The 25,250-nt window shown below is 41.2% G+C and overlaps 1 protein-coding gene across 2 annotated transcripts in view; it reads right to left on the reverse strand.

The window, feature by feature from the left end:
- The window catches only part of SLC1A3 (solute carrier family 1 member 3), a 92,098-nt gene that overhangs the window by 60,092 nt on the left and 6,756 nt on the right, over window positions 1–25,250 (reverse strand). For both annotated transcript variants that reach the window (XM_008055853.2, XM_021711278.1), the window contains exon 3: window positions 4,361–4,498. In XM_008055853.2, the coding sequence (XP_008054044.1) occupies window positions 4,361–4,498 (138 nt within the window). The remainder of the gene's footprint in view (window positions 1–4,360; window positions 4,499–25,250) is intronic.

The following is a 25,250-nucleotide window of genomic DNA, read 5'->3' on the forward strand; positions in this document are numbered from 1 at the left end:
GCTGGAATTACAGGCACGTGCTACCACGCCCAGCTAATTTTTGATTTATTGTAGAGATGTCTTGCCAAGTTGCCCAGGCGGGTCTTGAACCCGTGGGCTTGGGCAATCCACTCACCTCAGTCTCCCAAAATGCTGGGATTACAGGCTGAGCCACTGAACCCGGCTCAAATCCCTATTTTATTGTATGAGTTATGGGGGTGGGGAAGCTCCCTCCTCCATACCCAACATATATCTTTTTGTACCTGTACCCCTAATGCCTAGCTCAGTGTCTGACACAATAAGAGCCCAATAAATAGTTGTTAATAAATGAATGAATGTTACATGATAAATTTCATCCATTTTATAATCCTACCTTCAGTGTGTCCTATCATTGGCCCTAGACACAGCTGCTTTTCCCTGCCACTGTTAATACTCCTCTCTCATTTCTTTTACCTAGAGTATGCCCAACTCCACAGAGATTGTCTATCAAAAGTTATGCTCTCCCTTACAGAAAACTGGGGTAACACTAAAGTAAGTGATTGAGTGGAAAAGAATGAGAGAAGAAGAAAGCACAAGTTTGCTGAAAAGATTCAGAAGTGGGGGGAAGGTGTTAGTTATGTCTACACAGCACAACCAGATGTGATGTTTAATTATTATCCAGTGAACTTAGTCAAGCTAAGCCAGCCAAGCCAACTCATCTTTCTGGCATGAAACGTCTAGCTTGACTGCTTATCCTGACCAAATCAATAAAAATTGATGCCAAATCCCTATTTTATTGTGTGGTGTGTTGGCATGGACATATTCTTCTTGTTAAAAAAAAAAAAGGGTTCTTGAGTACAAATCTAGCTATTAGGCTTTCTCCCAGCTTCTTTCTGGCAGCTTCTGGAATGTTAATACACACCAAGGACATTTGGAAAGATTGGAATTCCAAATTCAGCAAAAGAAGAACATGGCTTATGGGGGCTATAGAGCCACAACTCACGGATGTTTCAAGTAAAAATCTTTAGATTTCTCAGAATGTAAATGTGACTTTAGTACAATTAAATGAATAGCATGTTTCCCAGAATCTTCCCAAACTAAGTGCCTAGTCCAAGAAATACAATAATGATTCCATGCATATTCATTTCTATCTACACAGACCCTGGGACATTTGCACTTAGGGAGCATGAAGTCTATAAGTGTTTTCCTACTGGGAAATACTTTCTATGGAAGTGTGACCTCTTACTTTTCACTGTGATGTTTCTGTCTTGTACAGAAATGATCAGGATGGCTACTGCACAATGCAGTTATACCCAGAAGGTGGAGGAGAGTCTTTCCAAAAGCTACATGTTCAGTCAGCAGTCAACATGGTGTTCAGTAGTTAATTCCATGTTATGAGCTAAACTCTGGCACAGGACTGCCAATGGTTGAGTAAGGCAACATATGAAACCCAGTGATAGCCTGATGGGTGCCCAAGTTTAGCAGTACCTTTCTCATAATTAATAGCACCAACTTTGAAACCTGAGTTCCGATACTGGTAGCCCAAGGGCTGGAATAGGCCTGCAGATATGCTCTGCTTGGCTTGCAGTGTTTAGTTGTGTGAATTATATAAAAAAAAAAATCCTGGGGGTTCTTAAAAAAAAATGGATTTCTGGATTCTCTTGAAAAATGGGAAGATCTGGCCTCTATAGATACATGGCAACAACTGGCTGAGCTAATTAGTGTTATACATTCCGAATCCTAATAGTCTCTTTGCCCCTTTCTTATCTACATTATTATGCAGTTGGGTCACTCTAATGTGTGCAGTTGGGTCACTCTTATGGGTCATTATTATGCAGTTGGGTCACTCTCCCTGTACTTCTTATCCCTGTACTTCTTACTTCTTACTTCCCTGTACACTTATCCCTGTACTTCTCCTGCTGAAGAGAAAATTTCTCTGTATCTGTGACTTTATCAATGTAGGAAAACAAAAAGTAGCCTGAAAGGGCAGCTTCATACATATGTCACCTACTTGACCACGGAAGCCATTTGAGATTGCCTTTTCCTTCTAAAATATTGGAGCCTGACTTTGTTCCTTTCCCTGGGAAACACTCTCCCACAACGTCTCCCAGTACACACAGGGATCCTCTAGGGGTCTGTGTAACTTGCAAAAGTTCTCTCCTCCCCATTCCCACTGGGTCTTACCCCTCCCCTCTTTTGGTTTAGAATTATTGTATTCAAAACCATGAAAAAAATTTATTGAATCAATCATTCACTCCATTTCACCATAAATATCTAAATTGCTATGTAGCTTGGAAATTACTCCTTTCAGACTAACACCTTAAAAAAGATCTTTGGCAAACTACATTATGCCCCTCAGGCCCTTTGTCTTAACACCATCCTGGATAAAAGCTAAGACTTGGTCCCACGTGGCAGTGCTCCCAACTTGCAATTAGGTTACATTTTAAAAATTCATTTTATGTTGGTTGCTTGCAGCTTATAATTCCTCTCTCTTTAGCAACAATATTTTAAATGTTGATAATTTCTTCAAGGTTTGACCAAAAATTTCTCTCTAGTCATGCAAAGGGATTGAATCATAGCATGCTTTTTTTTTTCCCTGCAATATTACTCAACCAAAGCTCTTATTCCTTCAGTGGAGTTGATTATCAAGTATTAAAAACACCAGAACATTCCACTTTGGTAACTGTCAACTGAGATGGTTACTAAGGGGAAGTAACTTTTTAAAAACTATAACATATAAGGACTTTTCTAAAGGATAACACAGTGGGTTTTCAGCACAATTATGAGAATGCAGAAACCTCTAAATATTGGTTCTGCCTTGAAGAGAAAGTATAAAGGAATCCAGAGCCCTTCACTGTATACAGGAAAATTGCAGGCACTCAATCCAGACGCCCTGCCAGCAGGGATGTAAAGAAGGACTCATTGCTCTACTCTGTACGATGTCATATGTGAGTTCTGTTCTGTAAGTGCTTTCTGTAAAGAATTTGTTTCCCAGAAAAATAGCAGCACGTGGATAATAAAAGGAAAACGTGCCCATGTGTCAGAATTTACTATAGCTTCTGTGATAAGAATTGTGACTGCTATGATTACCCCAGTCAGCAATGGACCAGCCGGGTTTCACAAATGAGTATCCCAGATTAGCCCTATGACTGCTTTTTGGGCAATTCATCCTCCAATGAAAGCACATGTATATGTAATCGCTTGTTGAAGGTCCTGGGCAAGTGGGAACCAGCAGAGATATGCAAGGCATTGAGGAGAATCTGACATAGATCCTAAGTGTTAGCCAGCCCTCCATAGTCAGAATGTTGCTCCATGAATTTGAGTTGTACTATGAAGTTCTCATTACACAGAGAACGCGAAATGAGAGTTGAACTTCCTGGAAGGGGGGAAGGATGCTCAGAGCCAGCCTACATAGAGGCAGAGTGGTCTGCCTAAGAGGGGGAAATGAGCCCAGGGTGGAAGAAAGAACAGGGTCAGTAATACCTGAGTTCTGAGCTTTAGCTACAAACCCAGAAACCATCCTGCTGGGGCAGAGTCTATGGAAATTCCTTCTCCAAATCAGAGATGTGCTGTGGGGAAAGAGAAAAGTGGGCAGGAAGGAACGTATAGTAACATTTCTCTGCAACTTCTTGGCTCCATCTGTACTCACCAATCCATTACACCAATGACTCTTTAACCTTTTCCCATGCAGGAATAAATTGTTACCTCACTGTCACAGAAAACAGAATCCTATTCCGCTTGTTGAAAAATCCACATGTCCACTGAAAATATTCAGAGGGGGAGATCTCCCACCCCCTCCCCCTTCTCCCACCAGCGTAAAAGGCAACGGGGGTGGCGGTGGGGGGGGCAACTGGAGAAGGAAATGAAATCATGCGGGTACACCAGGAAAAGATACAGTGTTGGTGGCAGCAGAGTTGGTGAGTGTGTTGTGGGCATTACCTCTTGATGAGGCTTCCAAGAAGGCTCCCGCTCAAGTCCTGGTGGCTCTGAGAACAAGCATTCTTGCATCAATAGCTAATAGGCTGTCCAACCAGATGTTATCTGGGTGGGATAAGAGGGTGAGAAAACAGACCTGTTGTACGCTGTTGTCAACTACATCACTGTGGTCAGAGAAGGCTGATCGTGTGGTGTTTAGCAGGGCACCTCGTTCATGGTGAGGCGGACCAGATTACATGGCTGTTTAAATCCGATTCCTCTTGTGATTGGTAAAATACGAGAGTTATAATCATTCATGCATTACTAAAGCCTCCTTTCCATCATTCTGAAGGGACTTTTTTTTTTCTAGAACAGAGCATGCATCCAGCAGAAACCTAAAGCGTTTGCTTTTCTAAGCAATCTTTTCCAATAAGCACACTTAAAAACAAACACATAAACAAACAAACAAAAAAACTGCAGATGGTACCTGTGACAAGACTGGAGATGATAAGTGGTAAAACCAGCATCTGCAACATCCTCATCAGAAGTTCCCCAGGAAAGGCGAAGTACTTGACTTCCCGGTAGCTCATTCTGTACGGTCGGAGCGCAAATCCAAGGATTGTACCTGAAGATTTAAAAAAAAAAAAGAAAAGAAAGACAAAAATTGAGTCTTTTATGAAAGTGAAGCAACAGTCTTAGGAAAATGAGCAAGTATTTAACTCGTGGTTGTATTTAATTAAGCAGCAAATATTTATGCTGCTTTGGGAGCGAGGTGTGCATCCAACTTTGCAGTCTATATCTGGAAGGATCTGACTGAATCCTGGGCTTTAAGTAGGACTTATAGAAAAGAAATGTTTGTGGTATAAGCAAATGAAAAATTCCTCTGTCCAGCTTGAATGCAGTGGAACCCATTTTGTGACATGGCTCAGAATGGAGTTACAAAGATTGGGGCATAATTAGGAAACAAATCATGCATTCATGAGCAAGGTGATATGGGAAAAACGAAGGCCTTATTTTAATGAAGTTCCTTTATAACAAGAGATGTTAGCATTGCTAGCATAACCGCTTATAAAGGGTAGTGTGATTTTATTTTTTTCCAATTAGAAAAACCCTTTGTGTTCACATTGTTAATCCATTTTCATCATCTCCCTGTCTGCACACCACATTTTCTCCCTCTGTCTACATGGTCTTGACATTGCCTTGGCAACTGTATTGTACAGACTTGTTAGTTGCTGGCAAGAGAAGACTCCAAAATGAGCGGAGCCTTTTCTCCCAAATTTTTCTCTGAAAACTTGGGGAAATATAGGGGAAAGAGAAAGCAATTTCCCCCTTAATTTTCTTTCTGCTCCTGAAGCTTTAAAATATTTTTAGAATGACAACTTTACATGTAAATCAAATTATCTAATATACCTTTTGAAATGTTCAGAAAGGTATTAGTATTAATAAAGGTATAAATTTACTCCCTTTTTCCTTTCCCTAATTTACTTTCCTTGCCAAAAAAAATTTACTTATTCCAATATCATAAATAGTTTTACAATTTTTTGCCCTGCTATTTTTACTGAACTGTGTGATTCCATTTTTTAAAAAAAGTTCATATAAGTTATAGAGAAAAGAACATGTCCAGTACTGAGTTAACTAGAAGCTAGAGGTTGGGGATGGGGAGGGGAGAATACTGGGTAGATAGATACAAGTTTTTCCAAAGGAGGCAAACAGTCTTTTGCAGAAACTGAACTGTCTTCTTATGGAATGAGATTTTTCTCTTATGAAATGGGACACAAAGTTCATTTCAATCGTCATTGCAACTCCAGTTTCAATTTTTGGGTCTCATCAACTATGATGTATTCCTTCTTTGACTCTATCCTGCATATTCTAATAAGAGCCTGAATCTATGTACTAGAAAATCCAGCTGACCCAATTCTTAGAGCCTTTATGAAAACATTCACTGCTTTTTCCCAGTGTAATAGTAATATGCTCAAGAAAGAAAAGTTGCTTTGGAAAGTGCAGAAAAGTGGGAGCAAAACTCTACCCATACTGATACTATCACTCAAAGAAACACAGCAAATAGCTAATGTTTACTGAGCTCTCCCTATATGCTAGGCCTTGTTATTGGTGTTTACCTGTGTTAGCAAATCTAATCCTCCCAACAACCCCAGAAAGGAGGTACTATATTACTACCAATTTACTGACAGAGAAACCTAATTACAGTAAAGTTAAAATTTGCCCAAGATCAAATATAATCAAGTGACAGACCTAGAATTTAAACTCAAGCAGTTTGGACTCAGATCTCATGCTGTTAACCACCTTAAGTATTTCCTGCCTCTTTTCAGAGCAAAGGCATCCACTATTAGTTCTTCCATGAATATCTTTCCAGAATATTCCAATACATAGTGAAATACATGAAAACACACAGAATATACTTTTCTATGCATTACTCTTGGGTCTCATGATAATAATCACTGATTATATCAGGATTTATTTAATTCCCCCCTCTGTTGTCAAATGCTTAGGTTGTTTAGCATTTTTCAACCTTAATGAAGAACACCATGATGAATATATGAAACCTGTTTTATACTAAAAATATATTTAGTTTTAGTTATTTAGTTATATTTTGTAGTTTTAAAGAAAAAGAACCAGTGCCTTGAAGGATATGATGACCTCGATCCACGGTTACCATAAACATTACTCTTGGGTCTCATGATAATAATCACTGATTGTATCAGGATTTATTTAATTCCCCTTCCGTTGTCAAATGCTTAGGTTGTTTAGCATTTTTCAACCTTATTGTTATCAAATTGCTTTCACCATTAGTTGACCCAGCTTAGTGACCCACTTGTAAATAAGGCTTTATTTCTTATAACCCTAGGAGCAAAGCATTAGCTCAAAAAGATTGTTAAAACAAGCTAATGTGGTAGGTAATAGTATATATTTTTGTTTTATTTTGTATTTACTTAACATCTAAGTGATGTTGAGCATTTATTCTAATTGTATTTTCTCCAAGCATCTACTAGATTCTAATAGTTTATGAGTTTATGCATGTACAAAGGGGGACAAAAAACCTGGAATTATGTTTGGAAGGGCATGCCGCCTAGTACACTAGGAATTTGTTCCTTCAGTGCAACAGTCAACTAACATTTTTATCTGGAAGTTTTGAGAAGGTTGCATCACAATTTGTGGGAAAAATGTCCCACGTTGTGGCAAACCAGTTGACTGGTTCTTCCACCCTGACAATGCACCTGCCCACACTGTGCTGAGTGTTCAGGTTTTTTCCTACCCAGAACAGAATGAATCCTATGCCCCACCCTCCCTATTCACCTGATCTCACCCTGAGAGACTTTTTTTTTGTTTCCCCAGATGAAAAAAGTTCTCAAGGGGAAATGTTTTGCCGATGTGGAAGAGGTGAAACAAAAAATGGCAGAAGTACTAAAAGGCATCAAATTTGATTAGTTCAAAAACTGCTTTGAGGAGTGGAAAAAGCATCTCGATAAGTGTATTGCATCAAATGGAGAGTACTTTGAAGGTAACTGAAATTTAAACATGTAAGAATAAATACACAATTTTTTATGAATAAATTTCAGATATTCTGGGTCTCCCCGTGTGTGTATGTGTGTGTGTGTATGTGTCTGTACATGCTTGGTATAAGTTCTTTATATAATAAAGATAATTACTTTGCCTGTGAAGCATTCACCTATGTATATAGTATTTGTTATAGCTATTTTTCGAATTGCTTGCCTTATTCTAAAAATAAACAATTGTTTTGTATTTTTAGAAAATAATGCCTGACTCTTTCTAATAGGTGATTTCTTCAAGAGTAATAAGGTTTAATTATCCTCTTCTCAAGTTTGATAGATCTTGAATTTTTAAAAATCATCTACTTGATTTATTCGAAAACATTTAACCTTTAATCTTCCTGGGATTCAATTTGGGGTAAGGCATTTATTTATTTATTTGTTTATTTATTTATTTGTTTGTTTATTTATTTATTTATTTTGAGTTGGAGTCTCACTCTGTCACCCAGACTGGAGGGCAGTGGCACACTCCCGGCCACCACAACCTTGACCTGCTGGGCTCAGGCTTCCAAGTAGCTGGAACTACAGGTACTCACCACCATGCTCTGCTAATTATTTTTTTATTTATTGTAGAGATGAGGTCTCTCCAAGTTGCCCAGGCTGGTCTCGAACCCGCGGGCTCAGGCAATCCTCTCATCTCGGCCTCCCAAAGTGCTAGGATTATAGGCATGAGCCACCGCGCCCAGCCTGGGATAAGGCATTTAATCCTGATTTTCAGTATGCATTATTCAACACAGCAGCATTCATAACACATAGGAATTAGTAAAAGCCTTTGATTATTTCTGGTTCTTTCCTGTTTGCCCACATAAAAGCCAAGTCACACAGAGATAAGTGTTTCATCATATAATAAATGAATGAATAAACAAATATCGTGCTTGACTTTCAATCAAATATAATTTTACTGGAGTTGATTATGTATTTCCTGATCTGCATTTAAATGCATTTAAACATTTGTGATTCAATTACAACAAAGCATGTGCAAAGAAAACAAAAGAAGCCCATTTTGGTTATCTGAAACTTGAACATAACAAGCTGTTAGAAATTTTAGATATACCACAAAAATCAATTTGAAGACCAGGCTTGGTTTTACAAATTCATACTTAAATCGGCTGTTTGTTATTAGAAACATACTTACTTACATACAACAATATTTCCAAGAATAGGTGGGATCCTGACTAGTCTAGAACATTTACTTTATTTATAATTTATAGATAGAATAGCTGCTCTACTAATGATATAGGATCTAGGAGCAAGTGCCAAGCCAGTGTTGATGAAGGAAACAATTATTCTTTCTAAGTACTTGGTGCACTTGATCTCACCTCCCAAGGTCTAACCTATGCCTACCCTGACTCTGCTTCTCTTTGTACAACTACAGGCTGTGGAGCCAGCCTCTTCCTCTCATTGGGTGTTCCATTACCTTCTCTCCTCTTCCCCCTCAAACCCTGCACTTATTTAGTGCAACCAATTTTTATTTAGGTGCTAGAAGGGAAAATAAGCCAGCTTGGTGAATGAATTCTGGGCAATGTGTGAATGACAAAGTCCCTCAACTCTCCAACCTGCCACATAGGTATCTAACAGAACAACAGCAAGACAGGGAGGCAAAGTATCTAGAGGTGGTGATATTGTGTGTCTCCTTACAGTGCACAAGCTGGTCTTGCTTGGAAGTGCAGTCCTGACATCACTTTCTTCAGGATGTCTCTCTGTTCCTTTACCTTCTCCAGTACAGAATCTACATTGCCAAACAGCTCTTCTTTACAGGAGGAACAGCAGAGAGAGACATCATAGTTTTAGGTCAAATATTTTGAAGAGAAGAGTTGATAAGAGTGACAATAGGTTGCCGACACATTTTGATTCATTCTTTTCCCTAGCTATACTTTGCTTGGTTTACTATCTCTGGCTTTACCAAGTAAGCCATTTCTACCCATGGGAAAAAAAAGGAGATTATGTTGAAAAGGGGAATATTTAATGAGCACTTACTGTGAATTAATGGTGGTATTTGGGCCTAAAAAGAGTTCTCAAATGAGTTTTGTTCCTGGGTCTTCAGCATCTCAAACTCCTATATCATGCATGCCCTTGAGGCATAATGACCTTGGATCTCCTAGGGATGTCCCAAAGGCACCCAGCACCTCTTAGGACCTTTTAGAGGTCTTCTTATTTGTTCAGGATCTTCAAAATATGGTTATTAGTATTACCAGGGTTCTTTTCCAAACAGCTACACCAAATCTCTTTTTATGATTTAACTAAACTTACGTAAGGTTTAATAATTAAAGTAGTCTGCCTTTTTCCTCCACTGCACACATCTTTAATCATTAGAAACCATTAGTAATGAATGGTGAAAGAACGTTTAATGAAAACATGTTTCAGGGTTTGCGTTCTTAACAAGAATTGATGGTCATTGAGCACATGGAAGGTGCCAAGTCCTCACAAGCACATCACCTCATGAATTCGGTCGAGTCCAGGACTATTACCCATATCTCACAGATGAAGAACTAGAGTCTTTGAGAAGGGAGGTAAATTGCCAGAACCACACAGTTGGTAAGTTGGAGCCACAGTAGGCTTCAAGAGAGATCAAGTGCTTGCCCAAGGCCATGGCAAGTGACTGAGTGGACTTTACAACAACAGAGTCCAGCTCCAGAGACTAGACTCACCCACTCTACTGTACTCACAGCCTCTCAATAGTCACGATATTCCAAATTAGTACACTATATTTTGTCTACTTCTGTCCTATTTTGAATGAGATTAACCAAATCCAGAGCTTAAGCTGGGAAAGGGTTTTGCTGATTTTACTTAATGAAGTCAACATCTAGCTTCTTTCAACTCATTTGATGCACCGGGCTCAGTAGCTCAAGCCTGTAATCCCAACACTTTGGGAGGTCAAGGCGAGAGGATTGCCTGAGCCCAGGGGTTTCAGACCAGCCTGGGCAACTTGGCGGAATCTCAGCTCTACAATAAATTTAAAAAATTAGGGCAACACCCTCGGGTCCCCTCCCACTGTGAGAGCTTTTCTGTACTCTCAATAAATCCTGCTTTCAAAAAAAAAAAATTAACCGGGCATGGTGGCATGCGCCTGTAGTTTCAGCTACTTGGAAGGCTGAAGTGGAAGGATCACTTGAACCCAGCAGGTCGAGGCTGTGATGGATGTGAGTATACCACTGCACTCCAGTCTGGGTGACACAGTGAGATTCCAACTCCAAAAAAAAAACCAAAACAAAAAAACAACTCATTTGTTGAATGAATAAACAAAAGATATTTTTTGGTCTGCTTTCAGCTGTGACAAGCAGCATTGAAGAGGTGAAGCCAGGGGTAGGGTCAGCCAGTTATCAGCGTCAAATCAAGAGGAAATGCTCTGGAGGTGAGGCCTGCTTTTCTTGGTAAGTGGTTCAGGTTTCTGATTACATTCTAGCCTTTGAAAAATGCCTTCCCTGAAACGTTCTCATAACCTGATGCACAGACTTCTCAGAGCCCTCAGCCTTCCTCGATCTGTCCTTCTGATCAACAAGAGGTGGCAGGATGAGCTCTGTTTCTCTTTGGTAACGTCAAGCTTTGCAAAACTGAGCTCCGTTAATGGGCGCTTATTTGAAGCACATTCATTGATGGTCCCTCAGGTAATAAAAATCTTTATGGCCTCCAGATACTTTATTTTCACTTACTCTTCAAAAATAACAATAAAAGAGTAACTTCCCAGCAGGATTTATTAGAGCTGAAACAAACTTTGCAAAGTTTGTATCTAGGTAACATTATACAATATATGGATGCCAGAAGCTCATATTCAGATAGTTCACTCTCAGTTAATGGTATTAATTAATATACCTGTTAATACTCCTGTTTTATTATTTTATCAAGATTTCCAGAATCTAAGAAAATATCTTAACTAGAATGTTTTTTTTTAAAGAATCATATTTTTTATTATTTTATTATTTTTTTATTTTTTTTGAGTTGGAGTCTCACTCTCTAGCCCAGACTGGAGTGCAGTGGCCGCTCCCGGCCACCGCAGCCTCGACCTGCTGGGCTCTAGCGATCCTTTCGCCTCAGCCTTCCAAGTAGCCGGAACTACAGGCATGCGCTACCATGCCAGGCTGGTTTTTTGATTTATTGTAGAGATGCGGTCTCGCTGCCCAGGCGAGTCTCGAACCCGTGGGCTCAGACAATCCACTCACCTCAGCCTCCCAAAGGCACGGGATTATAGGCTGAGCCACTGAGCCCGGCTAGAATGTTAAAAGTGAGTAAAATTAACCGTGCTTGTTGAATGCTATCAACTAAGATGTATTTTTCTTAAATGTTTTCTTTAAACTGGCATGGTGGCTTACACCTGAAATCCCATCACTTTGGGAGGTGGAGGCAGAGGTGAGAGGATTGCCTGAGCCCAGGGGTTGGAGACCAGTCTGGACAACTTGGTTAGAGCTCGATTGTACAAGAAATAAAAAAATTAGCTAGGTATGGTGGCGTGCACCTGAGGTCCCAGCTACTTGGAAGTTAGCTGAGTTGGAAGGATCGCCTGAGACCAGCAGGTTGAGGCTGTGATAGCCGTGAGCATGCCACTGCACTCCAGCCTAGATGGCAGAGTGAGATTTTGACTCAAAATAAATAAATAATGCTTTCTTTCTTCTAATGTGGAAAGCTCAAAAAGAGAGTCCTCCAGGGGTTTATTATTTTTCTTGGGAGTCTTTTCTTTTCTTTTTTTTTTTTTTCAGTTGGAGTCTCACTCTGTCTCCCAGACTGGAGTGTAGTGGCCGCTCTGGCCACCGCAGCCTTGACCTTTGACCTGCTGGGCTCCGGCCATCCTTCCGCCTCAGTCTTCCAAGTAGCTGGAACTACAGGAGTGCACTACCACGCCCAGCTCTTTTTACAATTTATTTATTGTAGAGATGAGGTCTGGCCAAGTTGCCCAGGCGGGTCTCGAACCCTTGGGCTCAGGCAATCCACTCACCTCAGCCTCCCAAGGCACAGGATTACAGGCTGAGCCACCGAGCCCGGCTGGGGAGTCTTTGCAAACAAATTCTTCGTTGGTAAATATCATCTCACTTTCTAAACTAAGATAAAAAATACATACTGAAGTCTCAGAAAGAACACATCATGGGCTTGCTTCTGATGGACAAACAGGGAAATAAATAAAAAACTAAAGAACCATTTTAAGAATTTGGTTCATATTTAATCTGACAAAACTATAAAAATATTAAGATGTTTAAAAATATTTAAGAGTAAAAGAATAAGTCACAATCTTAAGTAAAATTAGAACAAATCACACAATTTAACTTTGGTAAATGTTGCAGTTTGAAATAGCAAAATTTTACTAAACCACCTCCTCTATCTGCAAACTGTCGTGAACAAATTGGCCTTTTTTTTTTTTGCGTCGGAGCCTCTATCTGTCGTCCAGGCTGGAGTGCAGTGGCATGCTCACAGTCACGGCAGCCTCTACCTGCTGGGCTTAGGTGATCCTTCTGCCTCAGCCTTCCAAGTAGCTGGACCTACAGGCATGTGTCACCACGCCCAACTAATTTTTTGATTTATTGTAGAGATGAGGTCTTGCTGGCCTCGAACCCGTGGACTCAGGTAATCCTCTCACCTTAGCCTCCCAAAGTGCTGGGATTATAGATATGAATCACTACACCCGGCCACAAATTGGCCTTCTAAGAGTTATTACTCACAATGCAAAATTCTTCAAAGAAAGTGGTAGTGCCCTAAAGGAGCCCAGATATCAAAAGGAGATCTCACAGCAATAGAGGCATTGATCTGAAAGAAAGTCTTCACATTCCAAGGCCAACTACCAAGTGCCCACCCAGGAAGAGGCAAGCTCTTCCTGCATTAATAACCACATACCAGCCAGCGGACATTCACACCCCTGCCTAGAAAAAGCTTGGTCTGTAGATTTTTAGCCAGAAAGGAGACCATGATGTTTACTTACATGTAAAATGGCTTGAGGAAAATCATTGTATCAATATTTTTGTGAATAGCACACCACTGGTTTATGTGACAAAGTGCTACTATCATCCAGCTGGGATTTTGTTTTTTCATTTATTAAGACAAAACAAAACAAAACAAAACAAAACTAGCACAAATTTATCTTGAAATCCAAAAATATAATATAGCCATGGGAGTGACATCCCATCATTTCTGCCCCATTCTAATGATTAGAAGCAATAACTGGGCACCGGTGGCTCAAGCCTGTAATCCCAGCACTTTGGAAGACCGAGGTTAGAGGATTGCCTGAGCCCAGGGGTTCAAGACCAGCCTGGGCAACTTGGCAAGACCTCGTCTCTACAATAAATCAAAAAAATTAGCCAGGCGTGGTAGCACACGCCTGTAGTTCCAGCTACTTGTAAGGCTGAGGCGGAAGGATTGCCTGAGCCAGGCAGGTGGAGGCTGCAGTGGCCGTGAGCGTGCCACTGCACTCCAGCCTGGGTGACAGAATGAGACTCCAATTCAAAAAGAAAAAAAAAACAAACCAGAAGCAATAAAAGTTCCACCCACATTGACAGGGGTTTATCTAACAGGCCTCCTCACTAAGCTGCTTATACCTTCATAGAGAAGATGCTCTATAAATGTTTGGTGAGTGAACCATGTCGAGATTCTAGTCCTAGCCTTGCCTTTAACTGTCTCCATGTGACCTTGGATACATCCTCCTATGCCTCAATTTTTTTTTTTTTGCTAATTTATTCATTTTTTGAGACAGAGTTTCACTGTGTTGCCTAGGCTGGAGTGCAGTGGAGTGATCCTGGTTACTACAGTCTCAACTTTCTGGGCTCAAGTGATTCTCCTGCCTCGGCTTCCCAAGTAACCAGGACTACAGGTGCACACCAGCACACTTGGCTAATTTAAAAAATTTTTAAAACATGTTGTAGAGATGTAGTCTCACTATATTACCCAGGCTGGTCTCAAACTCAAGTGATCTTCCGGCCTCAGTCTCCCAAAAATGTTGAGGTTACTGGTGTGAGCCATTGAACCTGCTGTGCTTTTTTTCTAGTGTGTAAATGAAGAAGCCTCCAAGATTTCCCTGCTTCCACTTTACCCCCCTTCAGTCTATTCTCCACATAACACCCAGAGGGACCCTTTAATACTTAGGTCACTTAGGTGTCACTCCTCTGCTCCCTCTATTGGCCACTGGCTCCCTATCTCACCGGAGTCAAAGCCTAAGGCCATCCAAAGGCTGTGCCTGGTCCATGCCTCAGAAACCATTTCCTCCTCAACTCTGTTTCCACACCTGCCTCCTTGTCATTTCTCCATCCCCTTAGACATGATCCTGCACTATGACCCTTGCACTGGCTCTCTTCCATCTGCCTAGAACACTCTTCCCACTCACAAGGTTTACCTCTTGTAAGACTTAGTTCATGGCCATTGCTTTACTAAACTGGTGTGGCCATGTGCTCTTTGAACTGTGGCTACTGCCATGTTTCCTAAACTCTGGCCCCCTCTCCTACCTTGGAGAGGTGAATCCCCCCCCTTTCTAAATAAACTATATTTTCTAATCTTAAAAAAAAAGGCTAGCCGGGCTCGGTGGCTCAGTCTGTAATCCTGAGCCTTTGGGATGCTGAGGTGAATGGACTGCCTGAGCCTGCAGGTTCGAGACCCGCCTGGCAGGCGAGACCTCATCTCTACAATAAATCAAACAATCAGCTGGGCGTGGTAGCGCATGCCTGTAATTCCAGTTACTCAGAAGGCTGAGGCGGAAGGATTGCCGGAGCCCAGCAGGTCAAGGCTGCGGTGGCCGGGAGTGGCCACTGCACTCCAGTCTGGGCGACCGAGTGAGACTCCAACTTCCAACTCAAAAAAGAAAAAAAGACTAAGTTCATGTAACGTCCTTAAAGAGGTCTACCCTGAACTTTCCTTTCCCCTAGGCAACTTTATTTGTTTCAATAGTTCTTATCCCTTTCCAAAACACGATATAATTTTCTAATATAGTATACTTGTTGTTTATTATTATCTCTGTCTGCTAAAAATGTAAGCCCACGAAATCAGTTTTTGTAGTCAGTTTTGACCATAGATAGATATAAAACCCCTAAAACAGTTGCTGGCACATAATAGGTGCTCAATATACTGTTGAATGAATGGGTAAATAACATGACTTATTTTCTTTCAGATAACCAGTATCCCCCAGGGCCTGGCCCTGGCTGGTGTTGAACACACTTTCTGAATCTCTCTGTTCTCTACTCCCCAGCAAGTCTCTCCTTCCCCATTGCTCTTCTTGAGTAACACAGCCAACCCCAAGGAACATCCCCTCCATACAAAATGGTGTGACTTTTCTCTCATGATGTGTAAAACTGGATCTTGACTGAATTAAGATTTCTCCCATGCTGAAGTTTCTAAATTCACAAATGAGGAGTGATAGCTCCTGATTCCTTCTTCTCTCACAAGGTAGGTTTTTTTGAGTAGGAGGGAGAGCAAGCATGGTGCTCTAGAAAGATTATGAACTGAGAGTTAGATTCTGGGCCCAATTCTGCCAGTAAACCAGGCTAGCAGATACTTTTAGTAAGTGGCTTAATCTTCACATCAAAATTACAGGATTTAATATCACTATCTCATTAACAAAGAGATTGAGGCCTAGAAAGAATAAGCCATTTGCCTAAGGTTCCATTGCAGTACATGATGTGAAAGAATGAGGTTTCAGACTTGGATCTGCCTGTTTGCTATCTTTATTTCTGGGGTTTTTTTTTTTGAGTTGGAGTCTCACTCTGTCGCCCAGACTGGAGTGCAATGGCTGCTCCCGGCCACCGCAGCCTTAACCTGCTGGGCTCTGGCGATCCTTCCGCCTCAGCCTTCCAAGTAGCTGGAACTACAGGCACGTGCTACCACGCCCGGCTAGTTTTTTGATTTATTGTAGAGATGAGGGCTTGCCAAGTTGCCCAGGCGGGTTCTGAACCCGCGGGCTCAGGCAATCCCCTCACCTTGGCCTCCCAAAGTGCTGGGATTACAGGCTGAGCCATTGAGCCCGGCCTGTTTGCTATCTTTAAATCACATAAGTCACCTCAGGTCTCTTTTTTCTTTTCTTTTTTAATCTGCAAAATGAGAGGAATAGATGGGAACAGGCAGTATGTAAGCTTCTCTTAAACTATAAGTTCTGAGTTTAAAAGAACCATGTAAACCAAAAGCATAAATCTTAGTTGCTTTATATGAATTCATCTTGTTTCTTCTAGTGAATTCTAAACTCCTTAATAACGCATATGAAAGCATTTAATGAGCAAAAAAAAAAAAAATGCTTTGGCAATTTGGTCACTACTGTTAATATGGCAGATATGCAACAAACTTTATTTGAGAGATCGATTAAAATTTTCTATTTCAGGACTTGGCCCACTTTGGAGAAGGAATAAGCCTGTTTGATGCCAGCCTGATGAAACTGGTCAGCACGAAGTTCCATTAGCTCATTATTTATTTATTTATTATTTAGAGGTAGGGTCTTGCTTTGTCGCCTGGGCTAGAGTGCAGTGGCACAATCATAGCTCAAGGCAACTTGGACTCCTGGCCTCAGCCTTCTGAGTAGCTGGGACTACAGGCACATTCCACTACACCTGACCAATGTATTTGTAATTTTATTTTAAAAGTTTCAAACTAAGTTTATATGAGAAAGAAGGGAGAAAGAAGCAGAGATATGCCAGAGTTGGCATAGGCAAAAGAAAATGCTTATTTTTATTTTTTAGGAGGCAAAGGTCTCACAGTGTTACCCAGGCTGGTCTTGAACTCCTGGCCTCAAGCAATTCTGTCTCAACCTCTCTAGCTGCTGAAATTACGGGCATTAAGTCACCATGCCTGACTCTATTAGCATATTTTTACAACTAGGGAAAGGGCAAAATGGTTTACCTGGCCAAGAATTTTGCTAGCCCCTGGTCTTTTGTTTCAGTCAAACTTCCAAGCATTTCCTGGTGAGAAGCTACTCCGTGTTAGAGGCTACCTCAACCTTCCCCCACTCCTCTGCTTCCACATCGTTCAGAGATTTGGGCCTGGGACTGGCTCATTCTTTTGTCCTTTGGTATTTCCTGTGACTGAAGGTGGGAAATACCTGCTCCAGCCTTGTTCCACTAGTGGTGCTCAGAGGAACCAACCCTGGGCAACTGATAACCAAATAGGGTGCAGACACAAACTTAGGTCCATGTGGCTTGACTCAGAGAGACAATAGTTTTCAGAAAGGTTTGGTGCCTTCTTCCTAAAACTGCACTAAAAAGGTCACATGAAGTGGTCATTTTATTCAGAAATAATCCTTCAGATTTTTTAGGTGTCCAATTCACTGTCATTAAAAAAAAATCTTCTATTCTAGAAATTGCAATGGAAATCAGAACTTATTGCCTTCCTGCCTAGAAAAAAATCATTGTTATGAGTGAGTAGAAACTGGAGATGAAATATATTTAAAATTTCCCTCTGGTGCCTTTAATTAGTCTGTCATATGCTCCTGCACAAGGGTGCCCTATTTCTTTTCTTTTTTTTTTTTTTTTTTGAGTTGGAGTCTCACTCTGTCACCCAGACTGGAGTGCAGTGGCCGCTCCCGGCCACCGCAGCCTTGACTTGCTGGGCTCCGGCGATCCTTCCACCTCAGCCTTCCAAGTAGCCGAGAATTACAGGCATGCGTTACCATGCCCGGCTGTTTTTAATTTATTGTAGAGATGAGGTCTTGCTGCCCAAGCGGGTCTCGAACCCGCGGGCTCAGGCAATCCACTCACCTCAGCCTCCCAAAGGCGCGGGATTATAGGCTGAGCCACTGAGCCCGGCTGGGTGCCCTATTTCCATCCATTCCCTCTTCTGTTTTTTCCCTTTGTTCTGCTGACTTACCTGTCCCTGTGCAGTAAAAGCAGTAAAGAGTACTTCTATTTCCTAATTTTATGTTCTACCCTAGTGTCCAGTGGAGACCCACTCATTTTTGCTCAGATCCTCAGATGATCAGCAGCAGTATTCTAAGGAATTATTTAGGGACAGGTTGTATCACCTAAGACTGTACCTAAAAGAGCCAGGTTGGCCTGGATCTCTTATTTCTCATAACTTCTGGCGATCTCTTATTTCTAAGTAACCTTGACACGTTGCTCAGTATATCTGTTTCTAAAACTTCTGTTAAATTGGTGGGAATGGAAAGAGGAAGGATTCAGAGGGAGGAATAAACACTGAAACCCTGTTCCATCTCTTTTACAAGTTTACCGTGTAGACGGTAACAGATGTGAAAGTGCTTTGGTGGCTGAATGCATTGTACAAATAAAAGCTTTGGGTGTCGTATCTGAATTAACTCTGGGCTTTGGAGCAGAGAGCTAGGATACCTGCATCTACTTGATTCTATTCGAAATTGTCTTTTTCCAATGCATAGATTTCCTCAGCTTCCTTAATTTGTCTGTCTAGCCAGTTCACATAAACTGCAAAGTCTAGCTTTACCTTTGGGAGAAGTTCCACCGAGGCTAACTCTTTTTTTAAATCTCAAATTTGAGAAAGCATATAACAAAAATCTTTATGGAGTACAAGTTAGCAACATTCCATATGAGTATACCTTTAGACCCAACAATTTCACTTCTGGGGAGGTATCCCCCAGATATATTTTGCCTGGGAAGAATAACTTTTGTACAAAATTATTCATTACACCATTTAAAAAATAGTAATTCCTAACAGTTGGAAACAATCTAAGTGTTCATTAATTGCTTAAATAAATTATGGTACACCTATATAATATAACCCAAAGAATGAGGAACCTCTCTATGTGCCAATAAGAAAAAATATCCAAGGGATCTAGTAAAGTGAAAAATCAAGGTGCTTTCATTTGTATACAAAAGGCAAAAAAAAAAAAGAATAATATGTATTCATTTTTATACTCATAAAAATACTCTAAAGGCACACAAGAAACAGATAACAAGATAAGCTGGATCTCTAGAGGACAGAGGTAGGTGGGTTACTTTCTTTTTGTATCCTTTTGTACTTTCCAATTTTGGAATATGTAAATTTATTTACTGCATAAATAAAATAACAAAATAAATAAGCCCCCCCCCAAAAGCCCACAACTAAAAAAAAAAAAAAAAAGAAAATCTTACTAGTAGCTTGTACTTATGGAGAGGAAAGTCACTAATTGTGCTCAGAAATATAGTGAGTGGACAACTTTCTGACCAAACAGCCCTCTTTTACTGGAGAAAGGCAGTAAATCTGAAAAAAACTTTGAACTCACTCATTATAGGTTCATGGCTGTTTCAACCAATTAGCCCTTGGAGTTACAAGTATGCCAAAACTGAAAATTCACATTGTAGACTGCTTGGCAAAGGTGATGAGCTCCTTCACCATCTATCATCTTATATAAAGCATTGCAGTGCCAGAACTTACAAAGCCCTGAAAAGTTTACTGAATCTCTGATTTGCTTACACAACTACTTCATTTGCTTTAAAAAAAAGAAAAGAAAAGAAAATCTAAGAAAACAAAAATAAATAAAGACAACTTTTGTCATAGGCAGTCTCTTAATAGATTCATAATTTCCTTCTTGACGTCTTTCCCTTTACCTTCAACAATAAGCTGAAGACACTAGCAAGCTTCCAGTCTATTTATTTATTGTCATATTTGCTTTAAAGACAGAATTTCAAGCGATGCAATGTGTCTAAAAGCAGAGACCATCTTTGCAGGGTGAAAAGGACAGCAACTGTCCACCCCTACTCTCATTAGTAATAAATGGGCCTCATCATACAAAGTTCTGTCTAAAAAGTATCTCACGGTCAGGTGCAGTGGCTTACACCTGTAATTAGCATTTTGGGAGGCTGAGGCAGGAGGACTGCTTGAGTCCAGGAGTTCAAAACCAGCTTGGATGATATAGCGAGACCCTCAATTCTTAAAAAAAAAAAAAGCCTCTCACTAACAACCCACTGTCTTCTCTGGGAAGTAGCAGCAGTTTGTGACCTGGAATCATTATTGGAGTACTAGAGAAGTCTCTTTGAAGACAAGAAGAATGGAGTTGCCGTCTCTGGAGACAGGAACTCAGTCTTGAAATTCAAAACTTGATTGTACCTTTCAATTCACTGCTCCTAAATTTACCTTCAAATCTTTGATATGATATACGGAGGGAAAAATTCACCCAGGGTATATCTTCCTTTATCTAAGCGAGGCTTTTATCCTCTTTTTGGCTTCAAAACCTCTCGAGTACATCTCCTGATTGTGATATGTGAATATTTTTGGCCTAGGAAACCAGCTCTAAGTAATTTTGATAGCACTGAAGCTTTTACATAAAACTTGATCATTTTTATAGTCAGTGAATATAATGGCTAAACGTTGTGCCCTGAAGGGCTCTGTGTATTTTCTCATCTCATGGCAATGATACAGTTCACCTAGTCCCCAGACCAAATACTTGATGAATGATAGTATTCCATAAATATCAAGTACTCTAACACCTGAAATGCTCAACTTGGAAAAGGTAGTGCTGAAACTCTGGCCGTGCCTCCTCCAAACAGGGTAGGTTTTTCACAAGCTTGCTAGTTTTGTAGCAGAAACAAAGGCTCACAATTTTCTACCTCTAATTTATGAGAGGCTGAGCACAGAAGGGGACCCCTCCTCCACTTGGGTCCTCAAACACTGGTTAGGAAACACTGGTCATCAGACCCAGAGCCAGGGGCTTGGCGGCCCTCAAGAAGTCAAGGGGAGAGAAGGCGGCTGCTGCTCATTAGATTGGAGAGACTGACCAGAATGGGTTGGGAAACCATTGGTCCAGGAGAAAGGTCCTAGCAGTGGTACAGTGTCATGGGCTAGAAATAAACAAACACAAACAAACAAAAAACCCCCTCATTCCTTATTCCGTATATTCTGGTACTTTACAGGAAGGCACACTAGACTTAAAATTATGAAATTTGGGAGTTGGAAGCAGACATTAGTCCAAACTTACTTTGTTGATGAGGAAATAAGAGGCCCAGAGATTTGTCTTAAATCATAAAGCAAGTTAGGTGATGGCAGAGTTGGGCCTATAACCAGGACCTTTAGACTCTCAATGCTTTCTCAGCTGCATCCCAGATATTTGCAGATAAAAATCAGGAGGATGGACAGGGAGTGGTGGGCTGTAGTCCCAGCTACTTAGGAGGCTGAGGCGGGAGGACTGCTTGAGCCCAGGAGTTCGAGGCTACAGTGAGCTATGATTGCGCCACTGCATTCCAGCCTGGGTGACAAAGTGAAACCCACGTTTCTAAAAAGAAAAGAAGGAGGATGGACTGACCAGGTACTTACATGTCACGTAAAGTGCTTCATATACTATAACATCACAAAAATGAAAGGTATTATTATTATTGCTGTTCAATATCCTGAACACATCTACTTATTTATCTACTTGAAAAAGAAATTTGTAATTGTCTTAGTTTTCTCAATATCTGAATTCACTGGAAGAAAAACAGAGCAACTGGGCATGGTGACTCACACCTGTGTTCCTAGCACTTTGGGAGGCTGAGGAGAGAGAATTGCTTGAGTCCAGGAGTTTGAGACCAGCCTGGGCAGCACGGTGAGACCTCATCCCTAAAAAAAATAATCTTAGAACAAATTAAGACTTCTATCTCGGAGGGGGGTAAGGGTACCTCAAACCAAAAGTGGGAACCAAAGGTAGGCCCAAACTTTACCTGTATGATGACCATTCGTGTACCTAATCTTGAATTGTACCCCACATCTTTAAAAAAAAAATAAATTTTAAAAAGAGACGTCTATCTCTGCTTCAGAATGACCTTTCCCACCTCTCTTGCAAACCAGCTGCGTTTCTCTCAAGGTTGCAGCACCCCTCGTCTTGCCAGCCCCCCACTCTGATGGGAGTGGCAGTTAGTAGGCAGTAGTCAGCACAGAGCTGAAGACAAGAAGAAACCAGGGAGGTGGTGAACACTCAGACTGGCCCCAAATGGTATGAACAAAAAACCCCCACAAACTATGGAGTGTATCACGACATTTATTAAAAACATTTCTTAGCAACTCCCTGTTTTCCTGAGAGAGGTGTCTACTGCCAGGCGCTCCCTCCCTGGAGCAGTCTGTGCTGTGATAACAGCTGCCCGGGGAGATTACTTTCTGGTTCTGCTCAGGAGGCCAGGTAGGCAAGGGACAGATAATGACAGTATCACTTACTCCGAGGCTTTCATTTCTGCCTCTCAAAGCTCTTTACAACTATTAAATCTCTTGCTACAACTTTCTTCTCTAGCTAAGGAAATAGAAGCCACTTCTCCTAAACCTAAACTAGGTGAATATCTTTTCCCAGCCCTCCTCTCTACTGCCCTCAGATTCCTGAGTTCTCTGGCAGTTCTCTGGCAGATGCACAGCATCCAATCAGTGTATACTATAGCTCGATACCACATCAGAAATGGAAATAAAAGATGAGGGCCTTGCAGTTTCTCTTTTTCGTTTTTAGAGTTGGGGGTCGTACTCTGTCCTCCAGGATGCAGTGCAAGGCACCATCATAGCTCTCTATAACCTCAAACTCCTGGGCTCAAGCGATCTTCCTGCCTCAGCCTCCAGAAGTATTAGGATTACAGGTGTAAGCCACCAGGCCCGGCTGGGCTTACAGTTTCTGTGGACCCTTAACCTGCCAAGCATTTAAGGAAATCATTTATGGTGACATGGCTGGCACATGGCAGAACTGGGTTATAAAGCTTAGCAGAGAGTTTTTATGATTATTCTGTCATACACGTGAAGAAATAGAGGCTCAGTTCCAGAAGTGGGACATACACCTAGGGTGTCTGACTACAGAACCCATTGCTCTGATCTCTACTATAGCATACTGGACTTATACTCTCACAGTACTGGACTACACTCCCTGCAGTGCTTTTTAAGAAGAGGGGAGAGAACTGGAATCCAAGTGGGCTGTGGGTACAGGTGTCAGGTAATTACCATCACCAGCCCTGACAATTTTTCTGTATTTCTGCTTCCTGGGGGAGAAGATGAAACAGAGAGAAATCAGACTACAGTCCTAATACCCATTCTGGTGTTGCTCCTCTAGTTAAGATACTGCAAATCCACAGCTTCCTTCCCTCCCTGTCTTCTGCCCCCAAGCCACTGTTGAGTGATAGCACAGCTGAGCTCTGATAACACCAGGAGGGGCTTGCCTCAGAGTCACTCTCCCCGACCGACCCCCTTCCAGAGGTTCTTCTCTGGCTTTTTTCCATGAAGTGTTGAAGAAACCATGACTCTGAACCTGGAAATTTGTCCACCATTCTTTGGATTCCTGTTGTTCAACCTGTGTGGAGATGCCCCATTGTCAGGGGCTCAGTACGTTGAGATAGTGTCAGCATGGGTGCCTGACCAAGCCTGCTCTGCTGACTCAAGTAGTTGGCTAGTATGGTCCCTCTACCAGGTGGTTCAACCCAGCAGCTGATAGTAAACCACACAGCAAACCACCTGCTTGGTTGAACTGATTCAGCTGCATATTGCATATATGCCCCAGGCACAGAACACCGCTATGGCATTTCTGAAAGACTACTGCTTTCAGGCATGAAGGAGAGGGCCCTAGAGTTATAAAAACTGTTCTGAAAATAGATTTACTTACAGAGTAGCTTATGCAGTAGGAGAATCTGATTCACGAATCATTTTTTCACTTAAAATCCACAGACAGTACTGTCCTCGTTCCCTCTGGAGATCGTAGCAATACCTTTCAAACCCTTATTTGCAGCAAGCCCGCTTTCATGGTCTACCTACCTCAGTATCCAAACTGAGCCACCAGGTTCAAACTGAACTTATCATCCTCATGCACACCACATCTCAACCCTCCTAATCTTGCTCCTGTATTCTACCTCCACCGGTGGCACCACCAGCCACTCAGTAACCTAAGCCAGAAACTGGGTCATCAGTCTACAGTCTACCTTCTCTCATTAAATCAATTGCCAAGTCTCACCAGTGATCTTTCAGTCCAATCTCACCTTCCCATCTCTCTGTGGCTACTTCAGTGCAGATGTCTAGCTAATTAATGTAATAAAACTAGAATGGGTATTTCCTGAAGCCAGGACCCAAGACCTAGAACAGTATGACAGATAAGAGCGTGAATCTGGATCCAGATTGGTGGATTTGACTCCCACTAAGGATGCATCAACTGTGAGATTAGGTCATTAGATCTGAGTCAAAATTTCCTCTTCTGTACAATGAGAGTAATAAAAATGCCTCCCTTCCTGGGCTGTTGTGAGAATTAAATAAAGTAAACATACCTAAACACAACAGTGCTTGGCATCTATTGTGAGTGTTAGCTATTACTGTCATCAATATATATTATAACGGTAATGACGATGATGAAACCGAGGCTCAGGTCAGTTAAACGTCTTTTTTCTGGACACATGGCTATTAAGTAATAAAGCTGGCATGTGAATCCAGGTCTATCATTCATCAAAAGCTGCACTTTTAATTTTTTTTTAAATACGGCACATCCAGGATTCCCAATGCATCTGTTACTTAAGAAATGGAACCTCTGAAGTACCAACACAGAAAGATGCCATATACTACAGAACAGTATGTATAGTACTAGATCATCTTAAAAAATGTTTAGGGGCACCACTTATCTACCTAATCCTGAATTGTGCGCCACATCTTTAAAATAAAATAAAATAAAATGCTTAGGGTTAATTACAAACCTCCCTAGTACCACTTCTGATCCTTGTATGTTCCTTTCTTTTCTTATTTTTTTAATCCACATCTCCTACTAAATTGCCTGAGAACAAGAAATTTCCATTGCATAGCATAGGGCAAGACAGACAACATCCAATATTTGTTAAATTGATAAAAAGCATTGAATTTTTTTTTTTTTTGAGTTGGAGTCTCACTCTGTCTCCCAGACTTGAGTGCAGTGGCCACTCCTGGTGACTGTAGCCTCGACCTGCTGGGCTCCGGCGATCCTTCCGCCTCAGCCTTCCAAGTAGCTGGAACTACAGGTGCGCGCTA

This window comes from Carlito syrichta, unplaced genomic scaffold, assembly GCF_000164805.1.
Source record: "Carlito syrichta isolate Samal-C Ts95f unplaced genomic scaffold, Tarsius_syrichta-2.0.1 Scaffold301972, whole genome shotgun sequence".
In the NCBI taxonomy this organism is placed as follows: domain Eukaryota; kingdom Metazoa; phylum Chordata; class Mammalia; order Primates; family Tarsiidae; genus Carlito; species Carlito syrichta.